This window comes from Parasteatoda tepidariorum, chromosome 12 (genome assembly GCF_982258835.1).
Source record: "Parasteatoda tepidariorum strain Cologne lab strain chromosome 12, Ptep-v5.0, whole genome shotgun sequence".
Classification (NCBI taxonomy): domain Eukaryota; kingdom Metazoa; phylum Arthropoda; class Arachnida; order Araneae; family Theridiidae; genus Parasteatoda; species Parasteatoda tepidariorum.
The window spans coordinates 46,831,625-46,859,408 of record NC_141766.1 but is presented as its reverse complement, the minus strand read 5'-3'; the positions used below and the strand labels follow the sequence as shown (position 1 = coordinate 46,859,408).

General features: G+C 29.8%; 1 protein-coding gene across 5 annotated transcripts; it reads right to left on the bottom strand.

Annotated features, from left to right (window-relative positions):
• Positions 1-1,140: 1,140 nt before the first annotated feature.
• LOC107445276 (peroxiredoxin 2) lies at positions 1,141-26,276 on the bottom strand. Of its 5 annotated transcripts, XM_071188432.2 has the most exons (7): positions 25,826-26,054; positions 16,107-16,178; positions 9,882-10,041; positions 7,674-7,790; positions 6,276-6,398; positions 4,207-4,337; positions 1,141-1,237 (listed from the first exon to the last, which is right to left on the bottom strand). In XM_071188432.2, the coding sequence occupies exons 3-7, from the start codon at positions 10,010-10,012 to the stop codon at positions 1,155-1,157; spliced, it is 585 nt and encodes a 194-aa protein (XP_071044533.1). In that variant the 5' UTR covers positions 10,013-10,041; positions 16,107-16,178; positions 25,826-26,054; the 3' UTR covers positions 1,141-1,154. The 5 variants fall into 5 exon arrangements, with proteins under 5 accessions (XP_071044533.1, XP_015915117.1, XP_015915120.1 ...); XM_016059631.5 differs by lacking the exon at positions 16,107-16,178 and having other exon boundaries at positions 25,826-26,276; XM_016059634.4 differs by lacking the exons at positions 16,107-16,178; positions 25,826-26,054 and adding an exon at positions 17,964-18,095.
• Between the last annotated feature and the right edge of the window lie 1,508 nt (positions 26,277-27,784).

Below are 27,784 nucleotides of genomic sequence, written 5' to 3'. Positions count from 1 at the left end.
TTACGCATTTAAAGGTTTCAGGCAGGTATTTTGTTGACTAACATTCCCCACAGGGTGTGTAAACATTTTAAGATTTTTCAAGTCTTGGTAGTATTCACTCTGTTGAAATCTTTAAATTGGCTGGCGTTTTTATTATTGTATGTTTAATGATAGTGACTTATGACTATATTACTTTTACTGTTGGTGCGTTCATATTTTATTTCCTTTGATTCATATAAACCTATACACTTCCTCAAACGCGATGAGGAAAATTATTTACTTTATAATGTAAAATAAATTAATATTTTTTGCTAAAAAGTTTTTCAACACTAAAAAGTAGATAATTATGTGATATTAGTTTGATGTTAATCCTTTTGAACTTTATGGGATATATAGACTGTTGGGCTAAATAGATCCCATTTTAACAATAGATTTGTGCAGTCTTTTGGATGTTTGGCAGCGCTTGTAAAACAGTTATGATGGCATAGCTTTGAAAAAGTCACATATTATTGAAGATTTATGTATCATTTTGCTAAAAATCACTGAAATAGAGCTTAGAAAAAATTAGTGTTATAATATAAATATTAATTATATACTTTTACATTGTTTTGAATTTTATTTTGCTTGATTTTGAAAGTTTATCATGTGAAAACAATTAAAACAACCTTATCTATATGACTTGGGATATATATATCCAGTTTTTTTTTCTTCGTGGGCCATTAGTCACTCACAAAGACTAATGGGACAAATCTCAGGGCCTAAGTGCAAGAAGTGACTCCAGATTTTTCTTAAAACTGACTTATTAGCAATGTTATCAATGGTAAAACAAATGGGCTGCCAAAAGAAACACTTTCTTTATTAAAAATTAGCCTTGAAAGGGATAAGGAACTAGGTGTCATAGTTATGATGTCTACTTATCTTACCTCCCCTTATTAACATTAAATGTAGGATAGATATTCTAATTATCAGATAATTTTCTTTCTTTTAGTCTTCATTCTTCATCTTCTAAATTTAAAACGTACTGCTAAAGAAGCCAATTATTTTCAATAATCAAGATACTTTTTTTCTTATATGTTTATTTTAAAAATTGAATGAATTTGCTTTTATTAGTAATCCCTTTACAAATAGATTCTTTTAATCTAGTTTTGGTATGCTCTCTGCTTTTAAATATGACATTAATTATTCTTGAAATATTCTTTGCTACCATCTGGGTCAGGCTTCATTGATTTGTCTCCAGGTTTCCAGTTAGCTGGACAAACTAGAAGAAAAGTTAATAAAATTTAATGAAGGTAAAATGTAACATTATATAGAATATCAAAATATATATAACTAAAAATAAAGGAAGAAATTGAGAAGTAATTTCTAAATTTTTGTACATACAGTCCCGGCCAAATTATAAGAGGCACTATAAGATTCTATGTAAAATCTTGATTTTCAGATTATACTTAACAGCTTTATTGTTTTTACGCGATTGAAATCGGTATGCACTTGTTTACGTTCGTGTATCAATTGATTAAATTAAACTATATGTAATATAAATTCCACTATTCGATAAATTAGACTATATATTATATAAATATGGAATGTTTATTATATCAGGTATTATATTAGTATATTGTAATAATTAGACCAAATTATAAGAGGCACTATAAGATTCTATGTAAAATCTTGATTTTCAGATTATACTAAACAGCTTTATTGTTTTTACGCGATTGAAATCGGTATGCACTTGTTTACGTTCGTGTATCAATTGATTAAATTAAACTATATGTAATATAAATTCCACTATTCGATAAATTAGACTATATATTATATAAATATGGAATGTTTATTATATCAGGTATTATATTAGTATATTGTAATAATTAGACCAAATTATAAGAGGCACTATAAGATTCTATGTAAAATCTTGATTTTCAGATTATACTAAACAGCTTTATTGTTTTTATGCGACTGAAATTGGTATGCACTTGTTTACGTTCGTGTATCAATTGATTAAATTAAACTATATGTAATATAAATTCCACTATTCGATAAATTAGACTATATATTATATAAATATGGAATGTTTATTATATCAGGTATTATATTAGTATATTGTAATAATTAGACCAAATTATAAGAGGCACTATAAGATTCTATGTAAAATCTTGATTTTCAGATTATACTAAACAGCTTTATTGTTTTTATGCGACTGAAATTGGTATGCACTTGTTTACGTTCGTGTATCAATTGATTAAATTAAACTATATGTAATATAAATTCCACTATTCGATAAATTAGACTATATATTATATAAATATGGAATGTTTATTATATCAGGTATTATATTAGTATATTGTAATAATTAGACCAAATTATAAGAGGCACTATAAGATTCTATGTAAAATCTTGATTTTCAGATTATACTAAACAGCTTTATTGTTTTTATGCGACTGAAATTGGTATGCACTTGTTTACGTTCGTGTATCAATTGATTAAATTAAACTATATGTAATATAAATTCCACTATTCGATAAATTAGACTATATATTATATAAATATGGAATGTTTATTATATCAGGTATTATATTAGTATATTGTAATAATTAGACCAAATTATAAGAGGCACTATAAGATTCTATGTAAAATCTTGATTTTCAGATTATACTAAACAGCTTTATTGTTTTTATGCGACTGAAATTGGTATGCACTTGTTTACGTTCGTGTATCAATTGATTAAATTAAACTATATGTAATATAAATTCCACTATTCGATAAATTAGACTATATATTATATAAATATGGAATGTTTATTATATCAGGTATTATATTAGTATATTGTAATAATTAGACCAAATTATAAGAGGCACTATAAGATTCTATGTAAAATCTTGATTTTCAGATTATACTAAACAGCTTTATTGTTTTTATGCGACTGAAATTGGTATGCACTTGTTTACGTTCGTGTATCAATTGATTAAATTAAACTATATGTAATATAAATTCCACTATTCGGTAAATTAGACTATATATTATATAAATATGGAATGTTTATTATATCAGGTATTATATTAGTATATTGTAATAATTAGACCAAATTATAAGAGGCACTATAAGATTCTATGTAAAATCTTGATTTTCAGATTATACTAAACAGCTTTATTGTTTTTATGCGACTGAAATTGGTATGCACTTGTTTACGTTCGTGTATCAATTGATTAAATTAAACTATATGTAATATAAATTCCACTATTCGATAAATTAGACTATATATTATATAAATATGGAATGTTTATTATATCAGGTATTATATTAGTATATTATAATAATTAGACCAAATTATTAGATGCACTGTAGTGTTTTAATAGTTACATGGTGTGTCTACCACTACAAAAATACAATTCCAATTTACTAGTATATAAGACGTAAACTCGATACTACGGTGGGGTACCTTTTTCATAGATGACGGTTGACATTGTCGATAGCAACTCTCTCCACATTGGTGACTTTTGGACGTGATGTGAATAGGCCTACCTTGACGGAAACTCCCAATTCGATATAAACACGCCTATCTTGACAGTAACGCCCATTTCAATCTGAACACGCCTACTTCGATGGATTGTCCAACTTAAGCAGTTGACTTGCTACTTGTGACTGCAACATTATCCACCTCTTTGCGCTGTTGCTACTCAGTCTCGATCACACGCAACGTACAACGTATTCACTCGACTGCTAAAGGCAACGCAGGAGCAACCACGACCGTGATCTTAATGCAGCTCTCCCGACTTCTCACAAAACAGCAATGCATCAACTAGTGGTATCCGTTCATCGAATTCTATCACAGCTATACTTCTGGTGGGGGAGTACTGTTGTGTGTCTACCACTACAAAAATACAATTACAATTTACTAGTATATAAGACGTGTTAACTCGATTCTATGAAGGTTGACATACATGAAGGTTGACATTGTCGATAACTACTATCCCCACACATGTTTAACATGATTTTGTATGCAATACTTTTTTATTTAAGCATATATGCTCAAGGCTTTTTATTCTGGAGATTTTTTTATATATTTTTATATACTTTCTATGCTCAGTAACAGTTAACTTTGCTACATCACAAAATGAAAGTTTGATTTGTTGTCAATTGAACGAATACAGTAACACTAGAGAATGGGAGAGATAACGCCCTCTGCTGTAGAAAAAAACATTCAGAATATGTATTGTGGTAAACAAATCTTACCTTCACCATGCTTATCTGTAAATTGAAAAGCTTGAACTAGTCGTAGTGTTTCATCTACAGATCTTCCGACTGGCAAATCATTTATTGTAATCTGTCGAAGTGTACCTTTTTCATCAATTATGAATAGACCTCTAAAAATTAAAAAATGAAGAAAATTAGAATGAGGTTAAAGCTTTTTATTGTAAAATGCACAATTCTAATGTATAGTAAAAGGAAGTTAGTAACTTTTCTTGTATTGTATTTAATTAAAAAATGTGAAATCAATTATTTAAGCTTAAATGAAAAATTGTAACTGGCATTTTGCTTGCTTGGTTGGTTGGTTCTAATGCCACTTGCCACACGGGCAAGCCTGCTTGGTGAAACCGAGCAAATTTAAGGCAGAGAGTGCGATTCTTGTTTTTCAGTGGCGCCATCTATGGCCAAGAATTCGACTTTCGCCACATCATACGCCACACCTGTTTATTAGGCGGACTCATTCATACATCCATTCATTCATTCATCCACCAGGGCGCGTAGCGTTTGTAAAAAGTACTAAAAGGTGCTTTTTTGGGGATTTCGTTTTTAAAAGCTTTTAAAGGTGCTTTTTTCAGCTGGTGTTTTTAAAAAGTGCTTTTTTTCCACAATTAATTTTTTTTTCTTCAGTGATATCTGATGGATCCCATGCATTTCACGAAAAATGGGGTGTTTGCTACGTAATCATTCACGCGGACTTCTTGTCGTACCCACGTTATGACTTGCGCATGCGCGCACACTTAAAACCGAAACCCAAGTGCTCTAATTTGGATAGAGAATATCAGATCCTTATGAAATGTTTTTCTTTTTAATTTAATTTAATTTTATTCTTGTTTATTTTATTTTACTTCTATCACTTTTTTGACGTAGGGGGTAAGGGTACTTTTGTTCTGAGTTCAGGGTCAAGTTGAATTCACTCGGTGATGTGGGAAAGTACTGATTGTTTTGATTTACGTCCGTTTCTTTTTGGTTTTTTTTTAACGTTAAAACTCTTTATAAAAAATTTTTGTTTTTCAATAATATCATTGATTGAATATGAATTTTTTGAGTGCTTGAAATTTTTTGTAAAGTGCTTGAAAAGTTTTTAAAAAGTGCTTATTTTTGATTCAAAGATTTGGCTACGCACCCTGTCCACAGATCGTAATTTTGACCTGAATCAGAACGATCGATTTCCAACCCAGTACCCCCAGATGTATTGATTTGTTATGGGAATATGGAGGACTTTGCGACTCGACAGAATTTTAACGTGCATCAGTCACCAACTATACGGGGAGTTTTCGGCCGGGGGGGGGGGTTCGAACCCACGAACTCTCGGACATGGGTCCCGCGCCCTACCGACCAGGCTATCCCGGCCTCCATTTTGCTTAATATAAAAGTTTTGATTATCATATTTTAAATAGTTTTATTATATTTTAAACAGTTTTATCATATTTTAAACAGTTTTTACTTATAAAATCTACATTAGGATCAAAATAGTCTTTTTATGTTTAAAAACTTCACAAAATTAAATATTTTTGAAAATTTAAAATTAAATAAATAAATGGGCCGACCAGTCTGTGTAGGGGGCAGGGAACTGTCCTTGCATCAGAAAGGTTCTGGGTTCGAATCCCGGGCAAGGCATGGATGTTTCTTTCCCTCTATCTGTGTTCTATGTCCTTTCTCCTTTGTGTGTGAATGTGACCCTCCCTATAAACGGGTTGTGGTAGTGTGACGTGGGCGACGCTGTTCTACCGCCATGGCTTCGCCACTGGTGCCCACTGGGTAACGAAAAGAGAATTAGCAGTTCTGGCACTTTCTGTGGCCAATGGACAATAGCTCCAAGTGCCCGTCATTAAAAAAAAACAAAACAAATATAAATAAATAAATGGAGAAAAAAAACTGAAAATTTGTGAGTTCGCAACAATTTTGTGGTCGCAAATGTTGGTTCAAAATGTTGCTCCAGCAAAAAAACCTAAAATTTTGGCTAAACTCATAGGTATAATAGATAAAATAGACCGGTTGTCATTTATTTAATTTTGGAAATACATTTTACTAAATTAAATAATCATTTTATTTACCTGAATGGAATTCCTTGAGTTTCTTCATATACTCCATAGTCTTTAGATATTTTTGCGTTTTTATCTGCTAACAGTGGAATGTTCATTTTGCCTAAACCACCATCTTTCCGTGGGGTGTTAATCCTATTAAAAAAAAAATAAATAAATAAAATAAGCTTCATAGATAAATTTTTTAAGACTTAGACAATGAATATGATACATTTTCGAATTATGTTTTGCAATATTGTTACGTTTTACCACTAATGCCTCCGGTTTGAGTAATAAAAATAAATACACCAGAATATGTAGAATATTTTAAAATCTCTATTTCTGTCTTTAAATTTGAAAAAGATGCCTTAATTTAAAAAGAAAAAAAATCTGATCTTGACTTAAATGGTTAAATGCTAATTTTGTGAGGTAAAACAACAATACATTTTACATAATTAAATCTTTTTTAAATTAACTGTACAACGCAAATGCTAATTTAGTAATGTAATTTTTTAAAAAAACTTGTAATGCAAACAAAAAAGCTTTAGAAGTATTTTTATTTAAGTATTCTAATTTTTGACAAAAAAAAAAAAAAAATATTGTTTCGGTTTATTTAGATTGTTAACTTTAAAAAAAAAAAAAAAATCAGCTTAATCATATTATTGATACCTTCAACTATAATAAAGTGCAAATTTGCTAAAAATCTTCAGTTGTTAATTTAAACTCTGCAGTATATGGTGTAATTAAATTTAAGATGGTTTATTTTGAGCAACAAAATAAACCATCTTAATACCCGCACACTGACCGCAGCCAGTGATGCTTGACTTCGGTGATCTACTGGGAACCGTGTCTTAATGAACACAATGGTTCAACTTAGCACTCATTACGCATATTATTCCATTTTTGCGACATGGCTGTACATGTTTCGTGGAATTTCTAAGCAGTATATAGAGTAATTAAATTTAAGATGATTTATTTTGCACAATAAAATGCTTCAACTTAGCACTCATTATGCATATTATTCCAGGCTGTAAATTTTTCGTGGAATTTCTAATAAGGGGTTGTTCCGTAATTTATTAATTTACATTAGAATCTTTGCCGGACATTATATAAATATATATATATACGTTACGGGTAACAATTTAATATTTAAGAGAAAAAAAAACGTTATTAAGAAACATTATGGAGCAAGGCTAAAACCAGTAAAAATTACTGGATCCTCTGACATCAAAAAAGTATTGATGTTTTTTCCTCATTAATACTTCGTTAGATGTTTTTAACGTTTTTTCCTGGCTGAAAAATTAATTTGCAATTTTCTAATGTGTGTATTTTGTTCTTTTTTGACAAATATTTTATTGACGCATGTTAAGGACAGTCATTACGGAACACCCTGCACATAATGTATATACAACTTAGATGTTTATATCTTACCAGGCTAAATGACTGAAATGACTGTCAGTCGAGCAAGCGACGACTTCGCAATTGATTCTTTTAAACTCTTCAATTCTGTCACTGAATAAAATTATTTCTGTTGGGCAGACAAATGTGCTAGAAGAAAGAAAAGAATTTTATATTCAAACCCAAAATCTGTAATAAAGTTTTTCAACCACAATAAGTTATATAAGAGGAAATTTGTTTTGTGTTATTATATTTATAAAATTTTAATTTTACACTTAAAGATGATGTCTTACTAATTCATTTAATTTTTACAGTAGTTGCAGTGAAAAAGTAGGTTGTAGTTGTTCATTTACGTCGCATTAGAGCTGCACAATGGGCTATTGGCGACGATCTGGGATACATCCCTGAGGATGATCCGAAGACATGCCATCGCAATTTTGATCCTTTGCAGAGAGGATGGCACCCCAGAATCGGTAGCCCAACGACCTGCTCGCGAAGTCGAGCACTTTACAGAAGAACAGTTTAACGAGGGCCAATACCGCGCACTCTCGATCCCTACGCAGACTAATCCAAGTGGTCACCCACCCGCACACTGACCGCAGCCAGTGATGCTTGACTTCGGTGATCTGCGGGGAACCGTGTCTTAAGGATGAGTCCACTGCGGGACTGTGAAGTTGCTGTTGTAGTTGTTCATTTACGTTGCACTAGAGCTGCACAATGGGCTATTGGCGACGGTCTCGGACCCATCCCTGTGGTTGATCCGAAGACCTGCCATTACAATTTTGATCCTCTGCAGAGGGGATGGCACCACCGCTTCGGTAGCCCGACGACCTGCCCGCGAAGTCGAGCACATTACGGTAGAACAGTTTAACGAGGACCAATACCACACACCATGGTCCCTACCCGCACACTGACCGCAGCTAGTGATGCTTGACTTCGGTGATCTGCTGGGAATAGTGTCTTAATGATCAGTCCACTGCGGGACTGTGAAAAAGTAGGGCCAACTTATGTAGATTTAATCAAAAATCTAAATGGGGCATTCTCACTGCATGCGATCGCACGTCAATGCGATTCGCGCATGCCCGAACGGTTATTAAATACGAGGGCAGTTTGAAAATAAAAACCAAACGAAAGAAAATTTACAAGAGGCAAATTTATTTTCAGATTCATAATTGCCAAGTTTGTTTAAACACTTATCAAACATTACAACTAGATTTAGAATACCCTCTTCATACAAACTTGCCGTTAACCAAGAGGTCATGGCCAAGATCGCTTAGCACCTAATATTAGTTATTGTAGCATATCTACCACTACAAAAATATAATTCCAATTCACTAGTGAACTTAATACAGCTGTGAACTTAATACACGTGATTTTAATACAGCTCTCACAATCAGCACTCAAAAACTACGGTGATCTTAATACAACCTTCCCGGCTTCTCACAAAATAGCAATAAATCAACTAGTGGTATCCGTTCATCGAATTCTATCAGTGATATAATTCTGGTGGGGGATTGCTGTAGCGTATCTACCACTACAAAAATATAATTCCAATTCACTAGTGAACTTAATACAGCTGTGAACTTAATACACGTGATTTTAATACAGCTCTCACGATCAGCACTCAAAAAGTACGGTGATCTTAATACAGTTCTCCCGGCTTCTCACAAAATAGCTATAAATCAACTAGTGGTATCCGTTCATCGAATTCTATCAGTGATATAATTCTGGTGGGGGATTACTGTAGCATATCTACCACTACAAAAATATAATTCCATTTCACTAGTATATAAGACATGTTAACTCGATTCTATGGGGGGGGGGTACCTTTTCATAGATGAAGGTTGACATTGTTGATTACGACCCTCCCCACAGTTATAAATTAAAAAAAAAAGGAATTTGTTGTTTTAATCATCTCTTAATATTTTCCATAAATATATGGGTGTACTTAAATCATTAAGTTTTTCGAGAACACTCCGCTCATTTGTCATCAAATCATGGTTTATAAATCTGGTCATCTTAAATATGCTTGATCCGTGTATACTATTATTTTTTTTTGTTTGAGTTCAAGACTACAAATTTAGATATGGGTTGGACAAATCCGTTATGGATCGGCTATTCAACGTTGCTAATAGAACAAGAATTAAAAAAAAAAAATCTAACTATACATATTCAAGGAGGTTAATACAGAACACCCTCCCAGCATAAAATGTTTTTTGATAGTATATAAATTATACTTACAAGTCCAATGGATAGAAGAACAAAACTAAGTACTTGTTTTTATAATCACTTAGTTTTATTTGTTTGAAAGCGCCGTTAATAACAGCTGTCCCCTCAAAGTCAGGAGCTGGTTTTGTTAATTGTGGTGCCATTGCCCGTTTATATTACCAAAATAGGAAATCTAAAACAAATTTTTGTTTCATTAAAATGAATTCTGACGCACTACAAAAACAAATAAATTCTTGAAAAAAGTACAGCCGATTTTAAGAAAATTAAAAAAATATTTAAATACTAATTAAAAATCTGTTTTAATGGATGATTGACAGTGTAAAGATAAGCACAGATGGTGCTAGGGGTTAAAATTCGTTGTAAGGCTTACAGATTTTTATGGTTACTGCTTCCAATTGATTTTGTCACGTAAGCTTAAAAAAGCGCGTCATTTAGCAATATTATACTAGTAGTATTCTCAATATAACGCGTTTTTTCAATTTAAATTTCAACGAAACGAATTTGAAAGACTTCGCGAACTTGCTATGATGCTACCCAAAAAATATCTATCGGTTCTATTTTACACAAATGTACCCAAATAACATTCAAAACATGGCAGTGTTTTTGAACACCCTACGTAAAAAAAGAAAAAAATGTAACAATAAATCTGTAACTAACAATTTTGGATATTATATGCAATAATTACGCAAAATTTCGTAAATCTAGCTTAAATGTTTATGGAAATAAATTTTATTTCTATTTTTATAAAAAACTAGTTTTTTTTGTCTTTTGTTTACTTGCTATAACTTTAAAAATATTCAATAAAATTAAACAAAATTTTTGGAACAATTTTAAATTGCTTACAAAATTATTGCTTTAAAATTCGATTTGATTGAATAAAGCTAGATTTTCGAAGTTTTGTACAGTTATTGCAAGCAACAATCATAGTAATTGATGTAAGTTACAAGCTTATTACTTGATTTCCTATCATAGGGTGTTCAAAATTACTTGTTTTCGTTCGCAATTTATTGTCTGTCCCTTAAGCCCTTGAGAGCTTTAAACTTTATTGTAAAGTGTGAAAAATCGTATTAACTAAACACTTCTGAAGTTACAAATTTAAACAAGTATTTCTTGAAAAATTTAAAAAAAACAAACAAACTTAAAGTGTCTTTTTAATTGTTGTAGGGTATGTTCTGAATTAAAGACCAAGAGAAAGAACGATTTATCATTTTTCACGAAAGTGACGATACAATCGCCATCTGTTGCCTTTTGAGAATTACTAAGTTTTAACAAATCAATAACGTAAAAAATCGGTTCTTTCCGAGTGTTGTTATTTAGTGAAGTGTGACCGTGCTGGAAGAAAATTGTAACCGCGCGAAATTCGTTTTTTCTCAAAATCAATTTTTTATGAACATAAACCATTCTTTCCCTGTGATCTTCAATTACTAATGAACTTTAATAAGTTGGGATTTCGTCAAGAAAAGATGGTTTATATCGGGTTATAAGGTAGAAATAAAAATCGGGGAACGCTAAGTCTAACCATCATATGCTAATTAATTTGGGTAAATTACATTTTAAAATACATAATTAGATACAAAAACTTATTTTCTTCGACTAAATTATATTTTTTTCTTGACGCGTTTGGGTTCTTGATCCCCAGAATATGAAGGGTAGTTTAAATTTGTAAAGTATTTAAAAAAAAAGTATTATTTTGTAAAGTAAGCCATAAAAAATTCAATTGATTATACTTGAATAGTATTTTTTTTTAATTATTACACAAAGAAATGATAAATTTTAATTTCTACATATTGTAGAAAAAAGTATTTTCTATTTTTTTAATAAAAAGTATTTTATAGAACTTTTATAGCGTTTTTTGGACAACAATTGGCCAATTGGCTGGTCAGGATACGGGTCGAAATCTTGGACTCAAGAATTATTTCGGCGATTCAAAATTTTTTTTTCAAATTATAAAACTTGTTTATTAAATGATAACACTGGGGAATAAATTTTTTGTGGCATTTATACAAATACTTGATCTTGCCTAATTCGGGTCTGAAATTAGTTTCGCTCTTTTTTTTTTATACAAACAATGACATTTTTTAAATGTCATTTTTAGTCTATATTTTGTCGAAATGAATAAATTTAAAACCGTCATGTATACCAGGAAGTCACGTAAATGTTGCGACGAACTTCTAGGGAAGTTAGGGTGCATCATCAGGATTAAAAGTGTATAGGAACTCATGCCCGGAAATGTCATTGATTGTGGCTACGGGAGATACCCTCTTGTTAATTGCTCAGAAGCAGACGAGGAAACATTTCATAATAGGGTAGAGCCCCTAGCGGCGAATGACAACATTTTCGGGTATGGTTTCTCATGCAATTTTAATCTTGATAATGCTCATTAACATCTCTAGAAGTTTGTCGCAATATTTAAGTGATCCTCTGTTCTATATAAAGTCTTTAAATTTGTACATTTCGACAAAAAAATAAAAGATTAAAAATGCCAGTTTAAAGAAAAAAAAACTAAACTGTTGCTCGGAGAAAGTAACCGATTACAGATTTGAAATCCAAGTATCAAGGTACAAAAGTATACAAGCACTCTTAAAAAATTTTATACAACTGAAATAAAAAGGAAAAAAAAAACAAGAATTTGTTCCCAAATATAATTTAATAAGAAAACAATTATTTATTATTTTTATTGTTTAATTTAATACTGCTCGAAATTTTCCGGCTGTAATTAATGGATCAGAAATTTTTTTTACCTCATTTACACGTTATAATATTTATTGACCAACTACAAAAAAAAAATTGCTTAGAAATTATTTAACTGATTTTGCTCCTAATTTTTTTCTTTTTTTTTTTTAAAATTTTGTAAAAACTTACAACTCATGTGTTTTCTCTCTCGATCAAATCCGTCGAAAACAGTTATTCAGACATAGTCGATTTTTGTGCCTGATCTCGTAATTTATCCCGTAAATTCGTAAATTCTCGTAATCTCGTAAATTCTGATCTCGAAATACCATCAACTTTAATTTTAAGTTAAGATCCTTCAACCATACCGATTGTATTTTAGTGCGTGAAAATTCGATTATTAGATTAAAAGTTACTGAAGTGTTTAGTTTTCTTTTCGCATTGTGCATATGAAACAAAATGAAAACCTACAAAGTCTGTTAAAATTCAATTGTGTGTAGGTGTGTCGAAAATCTAAAATGTCCAGACAGATGCCCCAATATCCTCCTGAGATCTGACCTTTGACCTGCTTACTAGATATGACGAAATATTTCGTCACACACGAACTACTACAGAAATGGGCGACGTCATTTTTCGTCATGGAAACTACTTGAGGTGTGCTATTACTTATAACTGTGAATAAAAAAAAATTACATTTTGGAGCGAGGTGAACAAAAGTTTATTTCCTAGTTAACAGGCTAAATATTTACCGAAATTACGATTTTTACTTAGAAATATGTAGCTTAAAAACTCATAAATGCCATAAAAAATTCAATTGATTGTACTAGAATAGTATTTTTTTATAATTACTACACAAGGAAATGATAAATTTTAATTTTTACATATTGTAGAAAAAAGTATTTTCTATTTCTTTCATAAAAAGTATTTTATAGAACTTTTATAACGTTTTTTGGACAACAATAAAATTGTACTGTAGGTAATTTCTCGGAAAAAATAGTTCAATAACAATTTATTCAATTGCTATTTTATTATATTCAAACAAACCAGTCAAATAACCGTAAATAAAATGGTAATCAAGCTGTTAACTGTAAGAAAAACCATTTATTAACTGCTTACCTAATACGGTTAAACAGTCAGAATTTTTCCGCACCAATTAAGCACCCCTAATGAAACCGCCTAGTTCCTTGCAACTGCGTGCATATTATAGCCGAGAGGAGTAATGTATCAGTCTCATGATCGTTAGACCTGGGGTTCAAGTCCCAGTGTTGACACTACCAACTAAGCCAACCGCTTTTCCCTTCAACGCATGAAGAGTTTCCAGTGTCCTGCACTCCCTAAATTGTGACCTACACTCTCCGATACCCATTACCTAACGAAAAGCCTAACTCCTACGTTAATTTAAATTTCTCTTTTATGGTTTTGAAACCTTGCTATTTGTAAATGGTTAAAAAAGATACAGTTTTGAATTTCTGGTTTTATAACCAAAGTAGTTGTTAATTGTTTCAAAACGTAGAGGCAAAAAATTTTCTTTAACGTAAATTTGACGGTTAATCGAATAAACAGACTGCTGCCTGTTATTTTACTATAATTTTAGAATGAAAATTCCAACAGGGTGAACAACATATTCAGCATATATTTATTCACTTAAAAAATAATATTTTGTCATTTTTTTTCTATTCGTATGCTTTTGTAAAAAACGATTGTCTTTGTATACAATTAAATGGTTTTACTCCTTGGTACGAATTCTTTATTGCAAGGAAGTTGAATTTGTTTCAAGACCAAAATGTGAAGAAACATTCTATAAAAGTATTCTAAAATGTGTACAAAAAAAACCTAAAACTTAAAATCTACTATTCTGATGCAATCATTAAAAATAATAATTAAGTTTATTTAAACGTAATTTTTAAAACTTTTTTTTAATCCTATTACTGAGTTTACTTTCTTGTAAGCATATTCCTTTATACGTATTTCAAAATAAAAAAACGCATTTTTTGAAATTATTTAAAGCTTGGTTCTCAGGAGATTAAGTGTGGTATACTTATTTCGAGATCAGGTACACTTATTTTATTTTCAAAAAAAGGCAGCATTGTATTTAAAAATGTTAAGACAGAGCTGACGAACCTTTATAACAATTAAAGTAAAACCTGGTTAAAACTTAAAATTAATAAAATTTATTTTTATTTCTTTAAATATTTTTTTTTAGAAAAAAGTATTCCTTAGTTTTTTAGAAATACAATTTAGCACTGAAGCGGTGTAAATATCATTGTTAGTTTTGTTAAATAAAACGAAATGAACTAAAATTTATAAACTCAAATAAAAAAATCAAGTTCAAACACATTTCTCATTTTAATGCATTTTGTATGAAATTGCTGGAAGACATGCGTTCAAACATTTTTTAAAATCTTTTTTACCAAAAACGACCATGTTTTTGGATGACTTTTTTTAAACTAATGAGGCACGAGATTAAAATAATAATAAAATATGCGAATTTTACTCAAAAATCGCAATAAAAATGTTTTACTTAGAATAAAGTAAAATTTTAAATATAACACAATATTCTTTTTGAAAAATAATTTCAATTAATGAATTGTATTAACTGCCTTAGTTATTGCATAAAAAATGATAAATTTTAGTTTTTAAATTTTTTTTGTATACTGTAGGATACTTTAATAGTTTATTTATTGACATTTTGGTCATGAGACGCAATACATTATACTTAAAAAATGAGAAATTTATATGCCTAAAGTCGAGTCGAATTTGCAATAACTAAATTACAATAACTAAATTGCAATTACAATAACTAAACAATATAATTGCAATAACAATTTCAATAACTAAATAAGATTGAATTTCTTACCTTTCTTATGATTTTTGTTTGTAATTAATCACTTTACCAACGAAAGTAAACCGACCAACAAAGGTGGAGATAATCACATATACAAATATATCTTTACATAGACAATTGCTTTGTAAAAATATATAAATAGAAAAAATACTCATAAATTATTATTTAAATGATTGAGAGAGTTAAAACTATACCAAGCTTTGCCCAATTTAATAGACGCCGGGTTCTTAAGAGGATATACATATCACTACGAATATGCATACATTTTGTTACACAATAACTTGTTATTAAGAAAAAAGAATAATATTTACGACCAAAATAACTACAAAATATTAATTAGGTCATTAAAGATCAACAGCTTGCGCTAATTTTAAAAATGCTTAATAAAGATTTTCCTTTTAACAGAAATAAACCATGAAAAATACAAGATTTTATCTTTACTCACTGGATTTCTTCAAACGTAAAAGATTGCGAAGTGAAGAGATATTTGAATGTTACAGCAACAAAAACGACAGGGAATCTTAATCTGATTGCTGCTATGCCGGTTCGAATTCGACGAAAGAAACCGGATGCATCTACGTCATGTTAATATTGAAAGTGTGGATTCATCCTGAGGGGAAATGTTGAAGAATAGATAATTTGCGACGAAAATAAAAACTAAATTACCATTCTTTAATGCAAAGGAAAAAACCCACAAAACTGAAGCAATAGTTTCGACTCACCTTTTTCTTGACCTGATATGCCTTGCTTTATGAAGTATTCAGGCAGACACAATTATAAGGTAGTTTAGAATATTGTTTGAGAAGATAAAAAAAAAGTTCTTAGTTTCGAATGATGATCACATTGTTATAGAACAACGATTTCTCACGACATAATTTATACTTACAAGAATATAATATGGTAAAAAAATTCTGTTTATATTTTTTATTTTTGTTCTATATCGCTGTAAGCTTCTTGTTGAACTCATATCGTAATCGTGCAAATTCGTACTACCAAGAATATCATAATAAATGTGTAGCTGTCGAATCCTCTGGTTTTCGCAGGTGATTTTACTTAATTGCTTACAAGAATACAATAATATATGATGTAAAAAATTTTGTTCTTTTTTGTTCTATATTTCTGTAAGCTTCATGTTGAACTTATATAGTGGTCCCGCAAATTCATACCAGCGGGAATATTATAACAAATGTATAGCTGTCGAATCTTCTGATTTTCGCAGGTGATTTTTTTTTATAGGTAGAGTTGTTACATAATGTATATATTTGTGTATTTTTCTTAATCCCATAAGGTTCTTTTTGTAGTTATGTTAAAATATTTTTTGAAATTGAGATTAAATTATAAGGTGTGTACTATTTTGAAAGCTTTATCTGCTGTAGAGAACTTGCCATAAACTTGAACTTCTGTGCTTATAAATAAGCTAATTTATAAAAGCTCTGTGTTTGTAACGACAAGCAATGATGAGAAATGATCAATGACGCACCAAAGAAAATAGTTTCCAAATGTTAGCCCTTCTTCTTGGTCCCACGCAAACCTTTACTGTTATTTACATTTAGGAAAATAATTTGTATTGTTTTTGCATTTTCTGAAGTTATCAGCAAATGGATGACAAATCATAGGAGGAAACAAGTTTTCCTTTGACATTTAAAAATTAATAAAGTTGGTGATAATTATGCTTATGGTTTTATAAAGGGTTAATAAAGTTGATTTATAATGATTTTGACTACCACTACAGATTAAAATTTGAAGTTAATTCATGAAAATCAAAACAATGTTCTTCATAACTTTAAATTGTTTACACTGTTATTTTATAACCGTCGTAGAGCAGCCGGCCCAGTTTGAGTTTACGACTACCAATGTTCAACTTTGTAGTCTTGTAATTTTGAACCCAATCCAGAAGACAGAAGAACTGTATAAAGTATGGAGAGGACTTTTTGATTGAACTAACCCGCATTAGCGTTACATGGATAGGAAAACCGCGAAACGAGTCAAGCCCTTTACCCCCTGAGCCACCACGGCTCTTTTTTTACACTGTAAAAAAATCTTGCTTACAGTTGTAATATCAATCGTTATACCACTACGTAGAATCTCAAGCGGAAAGTGTAAAAAAGCGTTGGTTATGCAAATGGTACCGTCGTGAATAGTTATAGTAAAAAAATTTTACATCTATTTTTAAGTATTTAAAAATATAAACCAAACCATTGTTGTAAATAAAGATAATATGTAATTTACTATATATGTTTAATTTTTCAAAATAAATAATGATTATACTTGATTTATAAATCTTATGCAGTTGGAAAAGATTTAAAATGATTCGTCAGTAATTTTATATTTAGATAATATCGTGAATCAGAAGTATTTTTTAGTATTTAAAAATATAAACCAAATCTTTGTCGTAATAAAGATAATATGTAATTAACAATAAATGTATAATTTTTCAAAATAAATAATGATTATACGTGATTTATAAATCTTATGCAATTAGAAAAGATTCAAAAGGTTCTGTCAATAATTTTATATTTAGATAATATCGTGAAAGGAGTTAGAAAAGAAAAAATGTAGAGGATGGAAATTCCACTTACTTAAGATATTGACTCAGAATACTTGCAAGTCACTTCGACTTAGAAATGGAACTTAAATGCTATTCTAGTGTGGGAGATTACGCAAGTAACTGAATCTTAAATCCTTCATTATTTTAGAGGTCAAATTCTACTTTATATTTAACTTCAAAAACATATAAATCGAGTCTTAAGGTTGGAGCAGTTGATGGATTAAAGAAATCTTTTTTCTTTTGAAATTTTATAACAGTTAGGAGTAAATAATCAAGTGAATATATGTATTTTTTTATTTATATTTAACTTAGAAAAAAAGGTTGTCAGAATTTTCCATCATAGCTTTAAATAAAATAAATAAATAAATATTTTCTATTAGTAGAAAAGTACAGCTCTGGATTGAACAAAGAATAAAAAAAAAAATAGCTAGAATTATTCGCGATAGCTTCAGATAAAAGAAAAATAAATAAATAAATATTTTCTGTTAGTAGAATAGTGCAGCTTGTAATTGAAAAAAGAATGAAAAAAGGTAATTACAGAATAAAACCAAATAAATGAATAAATATTTTCTGTTAGTAGAATAGTACAGCTCGTAATTGAACAAAGAATAAAAAGCGGTAGTTGGAACTACTCATGACAGTTTGATACAAAATAAAACTAAATAAATAAATAAATATTTTCTGTTAGTAGAATAGTGCAGCTTGTAATTGAATAAGGAATGAAAAAAGGTAATTACAAAATAAAACCAAATAAATGAATAAATATTTTCTGTTATTAGAATAGTACAGCTCGTAATTGAACAAAGAATAAAAAGAGGTAGTTAGAACTAGTCATGGCAGATTGATACAAAATAAAACTAAATGAATAAATAAATATTTTCTGTTAGTAGAATAGTGCAGCTCGTAATTGAACAAAGAATGAAAAAAGGTAATTACAAAATAAAACCAAATAAATGAATAAATATTTTCTGTTATTAGAATAGTACAGCTCGTAATTGAACAAAGAATAAAAAGAGGTAGTTAGAACTACTCATGGCAGTTTGATACAAAATAAAACTAAATAAGTAAATAAATATTTTCTGTTAGTAGAATAGTGCAGCTTGTAATTGAATAAAGAATAAAAAAAGGTAATTACGAAATTAAACCAAATAAATGAATAAATATTTTCTGTTATTAGAATAGTACAGCTCGTAATTGAACAAAGAATAAAAAGAGGTAGTTAGAACTAGTCATGGCAGATTGATACAAAATAAAACTAAATGAATAAATAAATATTTTCTGTTAGTAGAATAGTGCAGCTCGTAATTGAACAAAGAATGAAAAAAGGTAATTACAAAATAAAACCAAATAAATGAATAAATATTTTCTGTTATTAGAATAGTACAGCTCGTAATTGAACAAAGAATAAAAAGAGGTAGTTAGAACTACTCATGGCAGTTTGATACAAAATAAAACTAAATAAGTAAATAAATATTTTCTGTTAGTAGAATAGTGCAGCTTGTAATTGAATAAAGAATAAAAAAAGGTAATTACGAAATTAAACCAAATAAATGAATAAATATTTTCTGTTATTAGAATAGTACAGCTCGTAATTGAACAAAGAATAAAAAGAGGTAGTTAGAACTAGTCATGGCAGATTGATACAAAATAAAACTAAATGAATAAATAAATATTTTCTGTTAGTAGAATAGTGCAGCTCGTAATTGAACAAAGAATGAAAAAAGGTAATTACAAAATAAAACCAAATAAATGAATAAATATTTTCTGTTATTAGAATAGTACAGCTCGTAATTGAACAAAGAATAAAAAGAGGTAGTTAGAACTACTCATGGCAGTTTGATACAAAATAAAACTAAATAAGTAAATAAATATTTTCTGTTAGTAGAATAGTGCAGCTTGTAATTGAATAAAGAATAAAAAAAGGTAATTACGAAATTAAACCAAATAAATGAATAAATATTTTCTGTTATTAGAATAGTACAGCTCGTAATTGAACAAAGAATAAAAAGAGGTAGTTAGAACTAGTCATGGCAGATTGATACAAAATAAAACTAAATGAATAAATAAATATTTTCTGTTAGTAGAATAGTGCAGCTCGTAATTGAACAAAGAATGAAAAAAGGTAATTACAAAATAAAACCAAATAAATGAATAAATATTTTCTGTTATTAGAATAGTACAGCTCGTAATTGAACAAAGAATAAAAAGAGGTAGTTAGAACTACTCATGGCAGTTTGATACAAAATAAAACTAAATAAGTAAATAAATATTTTCTGTTAGTAGAATAGTGCAGCTTGTAATTGAATAAAGAATAAAAAAAGGTAATTACGAAATTAAACCAAATAAATGAATAAATATTTTCTGTTATTAGAATAGTACAGCTCGTAATTGAACAAGGAATAAAAAGAGGTAGTTAGAACTAGTCATGGCAGATTGATACAAAATAAAACTAAATGAATAAATAAATATTTTCTGTTAGTAGAATAGTGCAGCTCGTAATTGAACAAAGAATGAAAAAAGGTAATTACAAAATAAAACCAAATAAATGAATAAATATTTTCTGTTATTAGAATAGTACAGCTCGTAATTGAACAAAGAATAAAAAGAGGTAGTTAGAACTACTCATGGCAGTTTGATACAAAATAAAACTAAATAAGTAAATAAATATTTTCTGTTAGTAGAATAGTGCAGCTTGTAATTGAATAAAGAATAAAAAAAGGTAATTACGAAATTAAACCAAATAAATGAATAAATATTTTCTGTTAGTAGAATAGTACAGCTCGTAATTGAACAAAGAATAAAAAGAGGTAGTTAGAACTACTCATGACAGTTTGATACAGAATAAAACTAAATAAATAAATAAATATTTTCTGTTAGTATAATAGTGCAGCTTGTAATTGAACAAAGAATGAAAAAAGGTAATTACGAAATAAAACCAAATAAATGAATAAATATTTTTTGTTAGTAGAATAGTACAGCTCGTAATTGAACAAAGAATGAAAAAAGGTAGTTAGAATTACTCATGACAACTTGATACAAAATCAAATCAAATAGGTAAATAAATATTTTCTGTTAGTAGAGTAGTACAGCTCACAATTGAACAGAGAATGAAAAAAGGTAGTTAAAATTACTCATGAGAGCTTGATACAAAATAAAACCAGTCCCGCAGTGGACTGATCGTTAAGACACGGTTCCCAGCAGATCACCAAAGTCAAGCATCACCGGCTGCGGTCAGTGTGCTGGTGGGTGTCCACTTAGATCAGTCTGTATAGGGACTGAGGGTGCGCGGTATTGGTCCTCGATAAACTGTTCTACCGTAAAGGACTCGACTTCGCTTGCAGGTCGTCGGGCTACCGAAGCAAGGGTGCCATCCCCTCTGCAGAGGATCAAAATTGCGATGGCATGTCTTCGGATCATCCTCAGGGCTGTTTCCCAGACCGTGGCAATAGCCCATTGTGCAGCTCTAATGCGACGTAAATGAACTACAACAACAATAAAATAAAACCAAATAAATGAATGAATATTTTCTGCTAGTAGAATAGTACAACTCGTAAATGAACAAAGAATGAAGAAAAGGTAGTTAGAATTACTCATGACAGCTTGATACAAAATAAAATCAAATAAATAAATATTTTCTCTGTTAGTAGAATAGTACAGCTCGTAAATGAATAAAGAATGAAAAAAAGGTAGTTAGAATTACTCATGACAGCTTAATACGAAATAAAACCAAATAAATAAATAAATATTTTCTGTTTGTAGAATAGTTCAGCTCGTAATTGAACGGAGAATTAAAAAAGGTAGTTTAAATTACTCATGACAGCTTGATAAAAAATAAAACCAAATAAATAAATTAATTTCTTCTGTTACTAGAACAGTACAACTCATGATTTAACAAAATTTTACATAAGTTAATCAGGATTACAGAGGAAAACATGTTTAGTGAGACAACTAAATTAATATTTTCTATTAGCAGAAGAATACAGCTCGTAATTGAACAAAGAATGTAAAAAGGTAATCAGGATTACACGTAAAAACTTCATTTTTGATTAAATACACTGAAGAGCCAAAAAAACTGGTATACCTGCCTAATATCGAGTAGGGTACCCGCGAGTACGCAGAAGCGCCGCAACACGACGTGGCATGGATTCGATCAATGTGTGAAGTAGTGCTGGAGATAATTGACACCATGAATCCTGCAGGGCTGTCCATAAGAGGGAGTAAGAGGGGGTGGGGATATCTTCTGAACATCACGCTGCAAGGCATCCCAAATATATTCAATAATGTTCATGTCTGGGGATTTTGGTGGCCAGCGGCACTCTTCTGAATTTAGACACTTCCGCTGGCCACCAAAAGCCTCAGACATGAACTTTATTGAACATATTTGGGATGCCTTCCAACGTGATGATCAGAAGATATCCCCGCCCCCTCTTACTTCCACTGGTTTATGGACAGCCCTGCAGGTTTCATGGTGTCAATTATCTCCAGCACTACTTCACACATTGATCGAATCCATGCCACGTCGTGTTGCGGCGCTTCTGCGTACTCGCGGGTACCCTACACGATATTAGGCAGGTATACCAGTTTTTTTGGCTCTTCAGTGTATATTAATCAGTATTATTTGTGAGTAAAAGAACAAGGATTAAAAAAATTTAGTCAGAATTACTTATGATATCCTTATATTGAATGAAATAAGTAAATAAATTACCAAATTAACGTTTTTTATTAGTGGAAGAGTACAGCTTGCGGATGAACAAAAAGTAAAAAAAAAGTAGCCAGAATTGCTCATGATTGCTTCATACTAAATTAAATAAACAAACTAATAAATTAATTAATATTTTTTGCTATACGGCCCCTAAATGAACAAGGATAGGAAAAAGGTAGTCAGAATTAATCACGATAACTTCATATTAAGTAATTCATATTAAATTATTTCATATTAAATTAAATAAATAATTATTTTACGTTTATAGAATTGAAGTCATGATTAAATTGGGATTTAAAACAATTTAATGGAACAATTTTACAGCTAATAAGTTGTATTTGTTCGATCTGATTTCGATAAATAGACAAACTGATGACTTTTCCCTGGACCTTTCATTGTCTGGGAACACAGCCATTGTATTGTTTCCAGATAGGTATTTTACAAGTTTTAGGATTTTTCACCAGGCAACCTATTGCACTAAAATATCGCAACCTATTGCACTAAAATATCAAATTGCCTTCATGGAAGCAGGCATTTTTTTTGTCAACAACTTTCAATTGAAAAATCTGAAAACGTGGTTCATCATTATGCTATCTCATACCCTTAGTATATGTAATTTTGTTTACCTATTAATTACAATTTGTTTATTAATTATTTATTAATTACCAGCATTAATTTTTTAATAATATTTTTTTAATCACTATAATAGAGTAAAATCATTATTTCTTCACTATTTGTAATCACCATTTGTAATTCTTGTTTCTTGCGTCATGCATTTGTTTCATCCTAAGTTCATCGAACAGTTTTGTAAGTTAATAAGTTATGGTATTTTCCCTATCTGATTTCGATAAATAGGCTAACTCATGTCTGTCCCAAGGACTTCCCATTGTCTGGCCAATATATCTAGGAAATTGTTAACAACAATTTTAAAGAATGAATGTAAATAGGGTTGACCTTACAGTGATAGTTGAAAATAGTTTTTTTTTTGTTGCGAAAGCTGATCGTTGATTGTCAAGGTTATTTGTTAAAAGATACTTTGTCATAAATTAAAGTGAACCAAATATTTTGATTCAAGGCATTTTAGCGAATGACAGATCTCATTAAAGAAATCGAAAACTTTTCCTTATATGTTTGAAACATATTGCATTTAACATTGGTTTTGTATTGTTCAAATTTATGTATTTTTCGTTACATTTAAATATCAGTTTTAACGACGTATTGTAGCACTTTCTACATAATTCACTTTTGTATCTATTGTAATTTTTTTGATATTTTTTTAAGAAATCAGAGTGTTATAATTTAACCTTACCCTCTGTACTTATTGTAAATTCAAGTTTTGATTTTTTTTCTCTCTCTCTTGTATGCCTGTTAAGGCAGAGGGGTTAGATTGTTCATGTTTTCCTGTGGCGCCATCTATGGCCAAGAATTCGAGTTCTGCCACACCCATACGTCACGTCCGTTAATAGAGCGGACCCATTCATACATCAATTCATTCATCCACAGATCGTATTTTTGACTTGAATCAGAGAACGATCAATCTCCAATTCAGTACCCCCAGAGTTATTTATTTGTTATGGGAACACGGAGGACTTTGCGACTCGACAGATTTAACGTGCGTCAGTCACCATTTACTACACGAGGAATCTTCGACCGGCGGGGTTCGAACTCACGAACCCTCGGACATGGTCCCAGCGCCCTACTAACCAGGCTATCCCGATTTTTTTTTCTGATTCATGTAAAAACCAAATGTATTGACCCTTTATCAGCAATTGAAATTCAAACATTTTCTGATTAGTTCGAGTGCTCAAATTTGAATTGAACTTTTGTGCCGAAGGAAAATAGAAGTTTTATTGTCCTTTGGCCAATAAAAGCAGCATGAAGAGCCATTTTATTGTCAACGGTAATTTCGACAGCTTTTCTTCTAGCTAGAGTGCCAAAAGAAAATATAAGTTTGACTTGTCATCTGATTGCAACGAGTAGAATATATCATTTCAAAGTTGATCCAAACTTTGATATTTTCTGTCAATCTAGAATGCTCAAATTTCAGCTAGAGCTCTGTGCTGGAGTAAAACGCAAATTTCGATCGTCTTCTGATACTTATTGGCAAACGTATTGCAATTTTATCAACAATCATAACTTCAACCACTTTCCGATTAACTAGTGTTCTTAAATATAATTTGGAGCTCCGTCTTGAATGAAAAAACAAGCTTCAAAACCTTCTGACCGATAAAAGCAGTATAGATCACTATTTTATCGTCTTGCTAAACTTTGACCACTGAGTAGCTGGAGTGCTTAAAGTAGAGCTTTTTGCCTTATGGCAATATAAATTTTAATATTTTCATGTAGATAATAGAATTTATCACCAATTGAATTTAGATAGAATTTATCACCAATTGAATTTAGATAGAATTTATCACCAATTGAATTTAGATAGAATTTATCACCAATTAAGTTTAAAAAAAATTTCATTGTACGCAAACTAACATACACATAATAAAAATGAAGAAAAGTAATGATCGAAGGAAAAGTTTTAACTGAACTTTTCTTTTCCCCGATATTGCTGGAAATTGAATTACAGTAAATGGCATCGAAATATATACAATAATAATAATAATAATAATAATAATGTTTAATTAAACATTTCGAAAAAATGTGCTTTTGATTTCAAATTGAAATGTATTTTTAATTTTTTAATAATGATCAATAAAAATTTTTCTTTTTCAATATTATATTTATTGAAATTTCGAAAATGGTTTTTATCATATAAATATTTTTTTTAAAAGTAAAAAAAAAGGGAAAAGAAACGTACAAAAAATATATTTTTAAACGGAATTACTTAAATATCCTATATTAAAGTCAGAATATGATCAGATCAATATGGTTTTGAAGTCAAAAACTTCAATTATTTTACGCAATTTTCAAGGAGTAACTTTAAAATACTTCAGGTAATAAAAGATAGATATTACAGTGTATTAATATAATAAAAGATAGATACTGCGATATATTAAGATAATAAAAGATAGATATTGCAAAATATTAAGAAAATGAAAGATATTGCAATATATTAAGATAATAAAAGATAGATATGACAATATATTAAGATAAAAAAAGATAGATATTGCAAAATATTAAGATAATAAAATATAGATTTTGTAATATTATTAATATTAGATATTTAAATAATTACTTACCGAAAATACCCACTAAGTTCTTTCGTTTTTCAAAGTTTTTATTCATTCTGAACCGGTTTGAACTTCATTTGGAAACTGAATTTAAAACGCGAAAAGATTCCGAGTTTGATCATAAACAGCTGATATATCTTTTCTGTAAGATTGGTAGTTGGTTTTGTTATTTAAGCAAAGCATCTGTCTTAAAATTAACGAGAAGTGTGCTATAACACGCGCTTTGATTTTATTAAAATGTGATTTAACGGTTGTAATTTCGACAAAATTCAAGTGCTTCTTTTATCTTAATGACTTAATGATTCCTAGTTTCAAAATTGCACTTTCGTTACATGCATTAAACTTATCTAGGTTTTAGAAAGTCTTAAAATACACTGTTTCTACATTTTACGACATTTTTACGACTGAGTTTTCTTTTTCCAAATGATTTTGATAAAAGTAACGTAGATAAAGCAATTCTCTTGTGAAGTTAAAGAATATTTTGGTTGGATATTTTATAGTCCAGATATTGATGGAAAATCCCTAAAGATGTCTTTGAAAATACAAAAAATCCCTTTTTTGAGTCTCCTGAAATACAGCATGCAATATATTGCACTACATTTGGTATAATTTTAGCACTTAAATGGATAATTATAAAATAATATTAGTATTTTACAAATTTTTTCAGTTTGTCTGTGTTTACAAAGCGATTATCTATGTAAAAAATGGTTTTATCCCCGTATCTTTCTGTTAATTAATTCCTCAGTTTTTCACCAGGTTGCACTGAAAGTAGTTTTATTTTATAGCAATTTTGGAGCATTTTGCTTAAAATTGTAATTTATGTAATAGATTGAAGCAGCAAAGAGGTATTGAAAAAATAGTCATTCTTTGAACATTTTCGTTGCAATTTTTTGAATTTAAATAGTAATAATTACAAATTTTTATTTCTTGCTTCTCTCCAGATTATTATTGAAAAATATTCACAATTTTATTGAAAAATAAATTTGCAAAAAATTATTAATCAAGTGTAGTTTGCACAAGAACATTTCGTGCTTACATAAGTCCGAAGAATATTAATGCAAATAGGTTCACTGGTTTGTTTGATATCATGGAACATTTTATTAAACTGCTGAAAGGATAGAAAAATAGTTTGAAATAAATAAAAATTGAAACATTAATCAGTCAGAATTGTTTGAAACAAAAATCTCATTTTATATGGGAAGCTTATTTTATGTGTGAAATCTTTTTGTTAGATATCATGGAACATTTTATTAGGCTGCTTTAAGGATATCAAAATAGTTTGAAATAAATAAAAATAATTTGAAACAGAAATCTCATTTTATATGGGAAGCTTGTTCTATGTGTGGAATATTATTATTAAATATCATAGAACATTTTATTAAACTGCTGAAAGGATATAAAAAAAGTTTGAAATAAATAAAAATTGTTTGACTACTTTTATATCAGAAGCTTATTTCATGAACGAATTTTGTGTGAGATGATTTTCGTTCAGCTTTATACTTTCCAATAAAATAATTTTGTAATTTTGTAGTATATTTTAAAATACAGTCTGTTAATCGAATATTTCTTTTTCGTATTAATGCTTAATTTATTTTACTTGTTTCATAGGGCCGGGATAGCCTGGTTGGTACGCCCTTGGGCCCTTGTCCAAATGGTCGTGAGTTCGATCCCAACCGACCAAAGACTCCCCGTGTAGTAAATGGTGACTAGTGCCCTTTAAATCTGTCGGGGTCACTATTGTCTCTAAGTTCCCATAACAAGTTAGACCTCTTGGGGTACTGAATTGGACATTGATCATTCTCTGGTTCAGTTCAAAATCTGTGGATGAATGAATGAATGTATGAATGGGTCCACCCTTTAAAAAAAGGCTGTGACGTGCGTGTGTGTGGCTGAAGTCGCATTCTTGGCCATAAATGACGCAACTGAAAAACGAGGAACGCCCACACTGCCTTAAATTCACATTGTTTC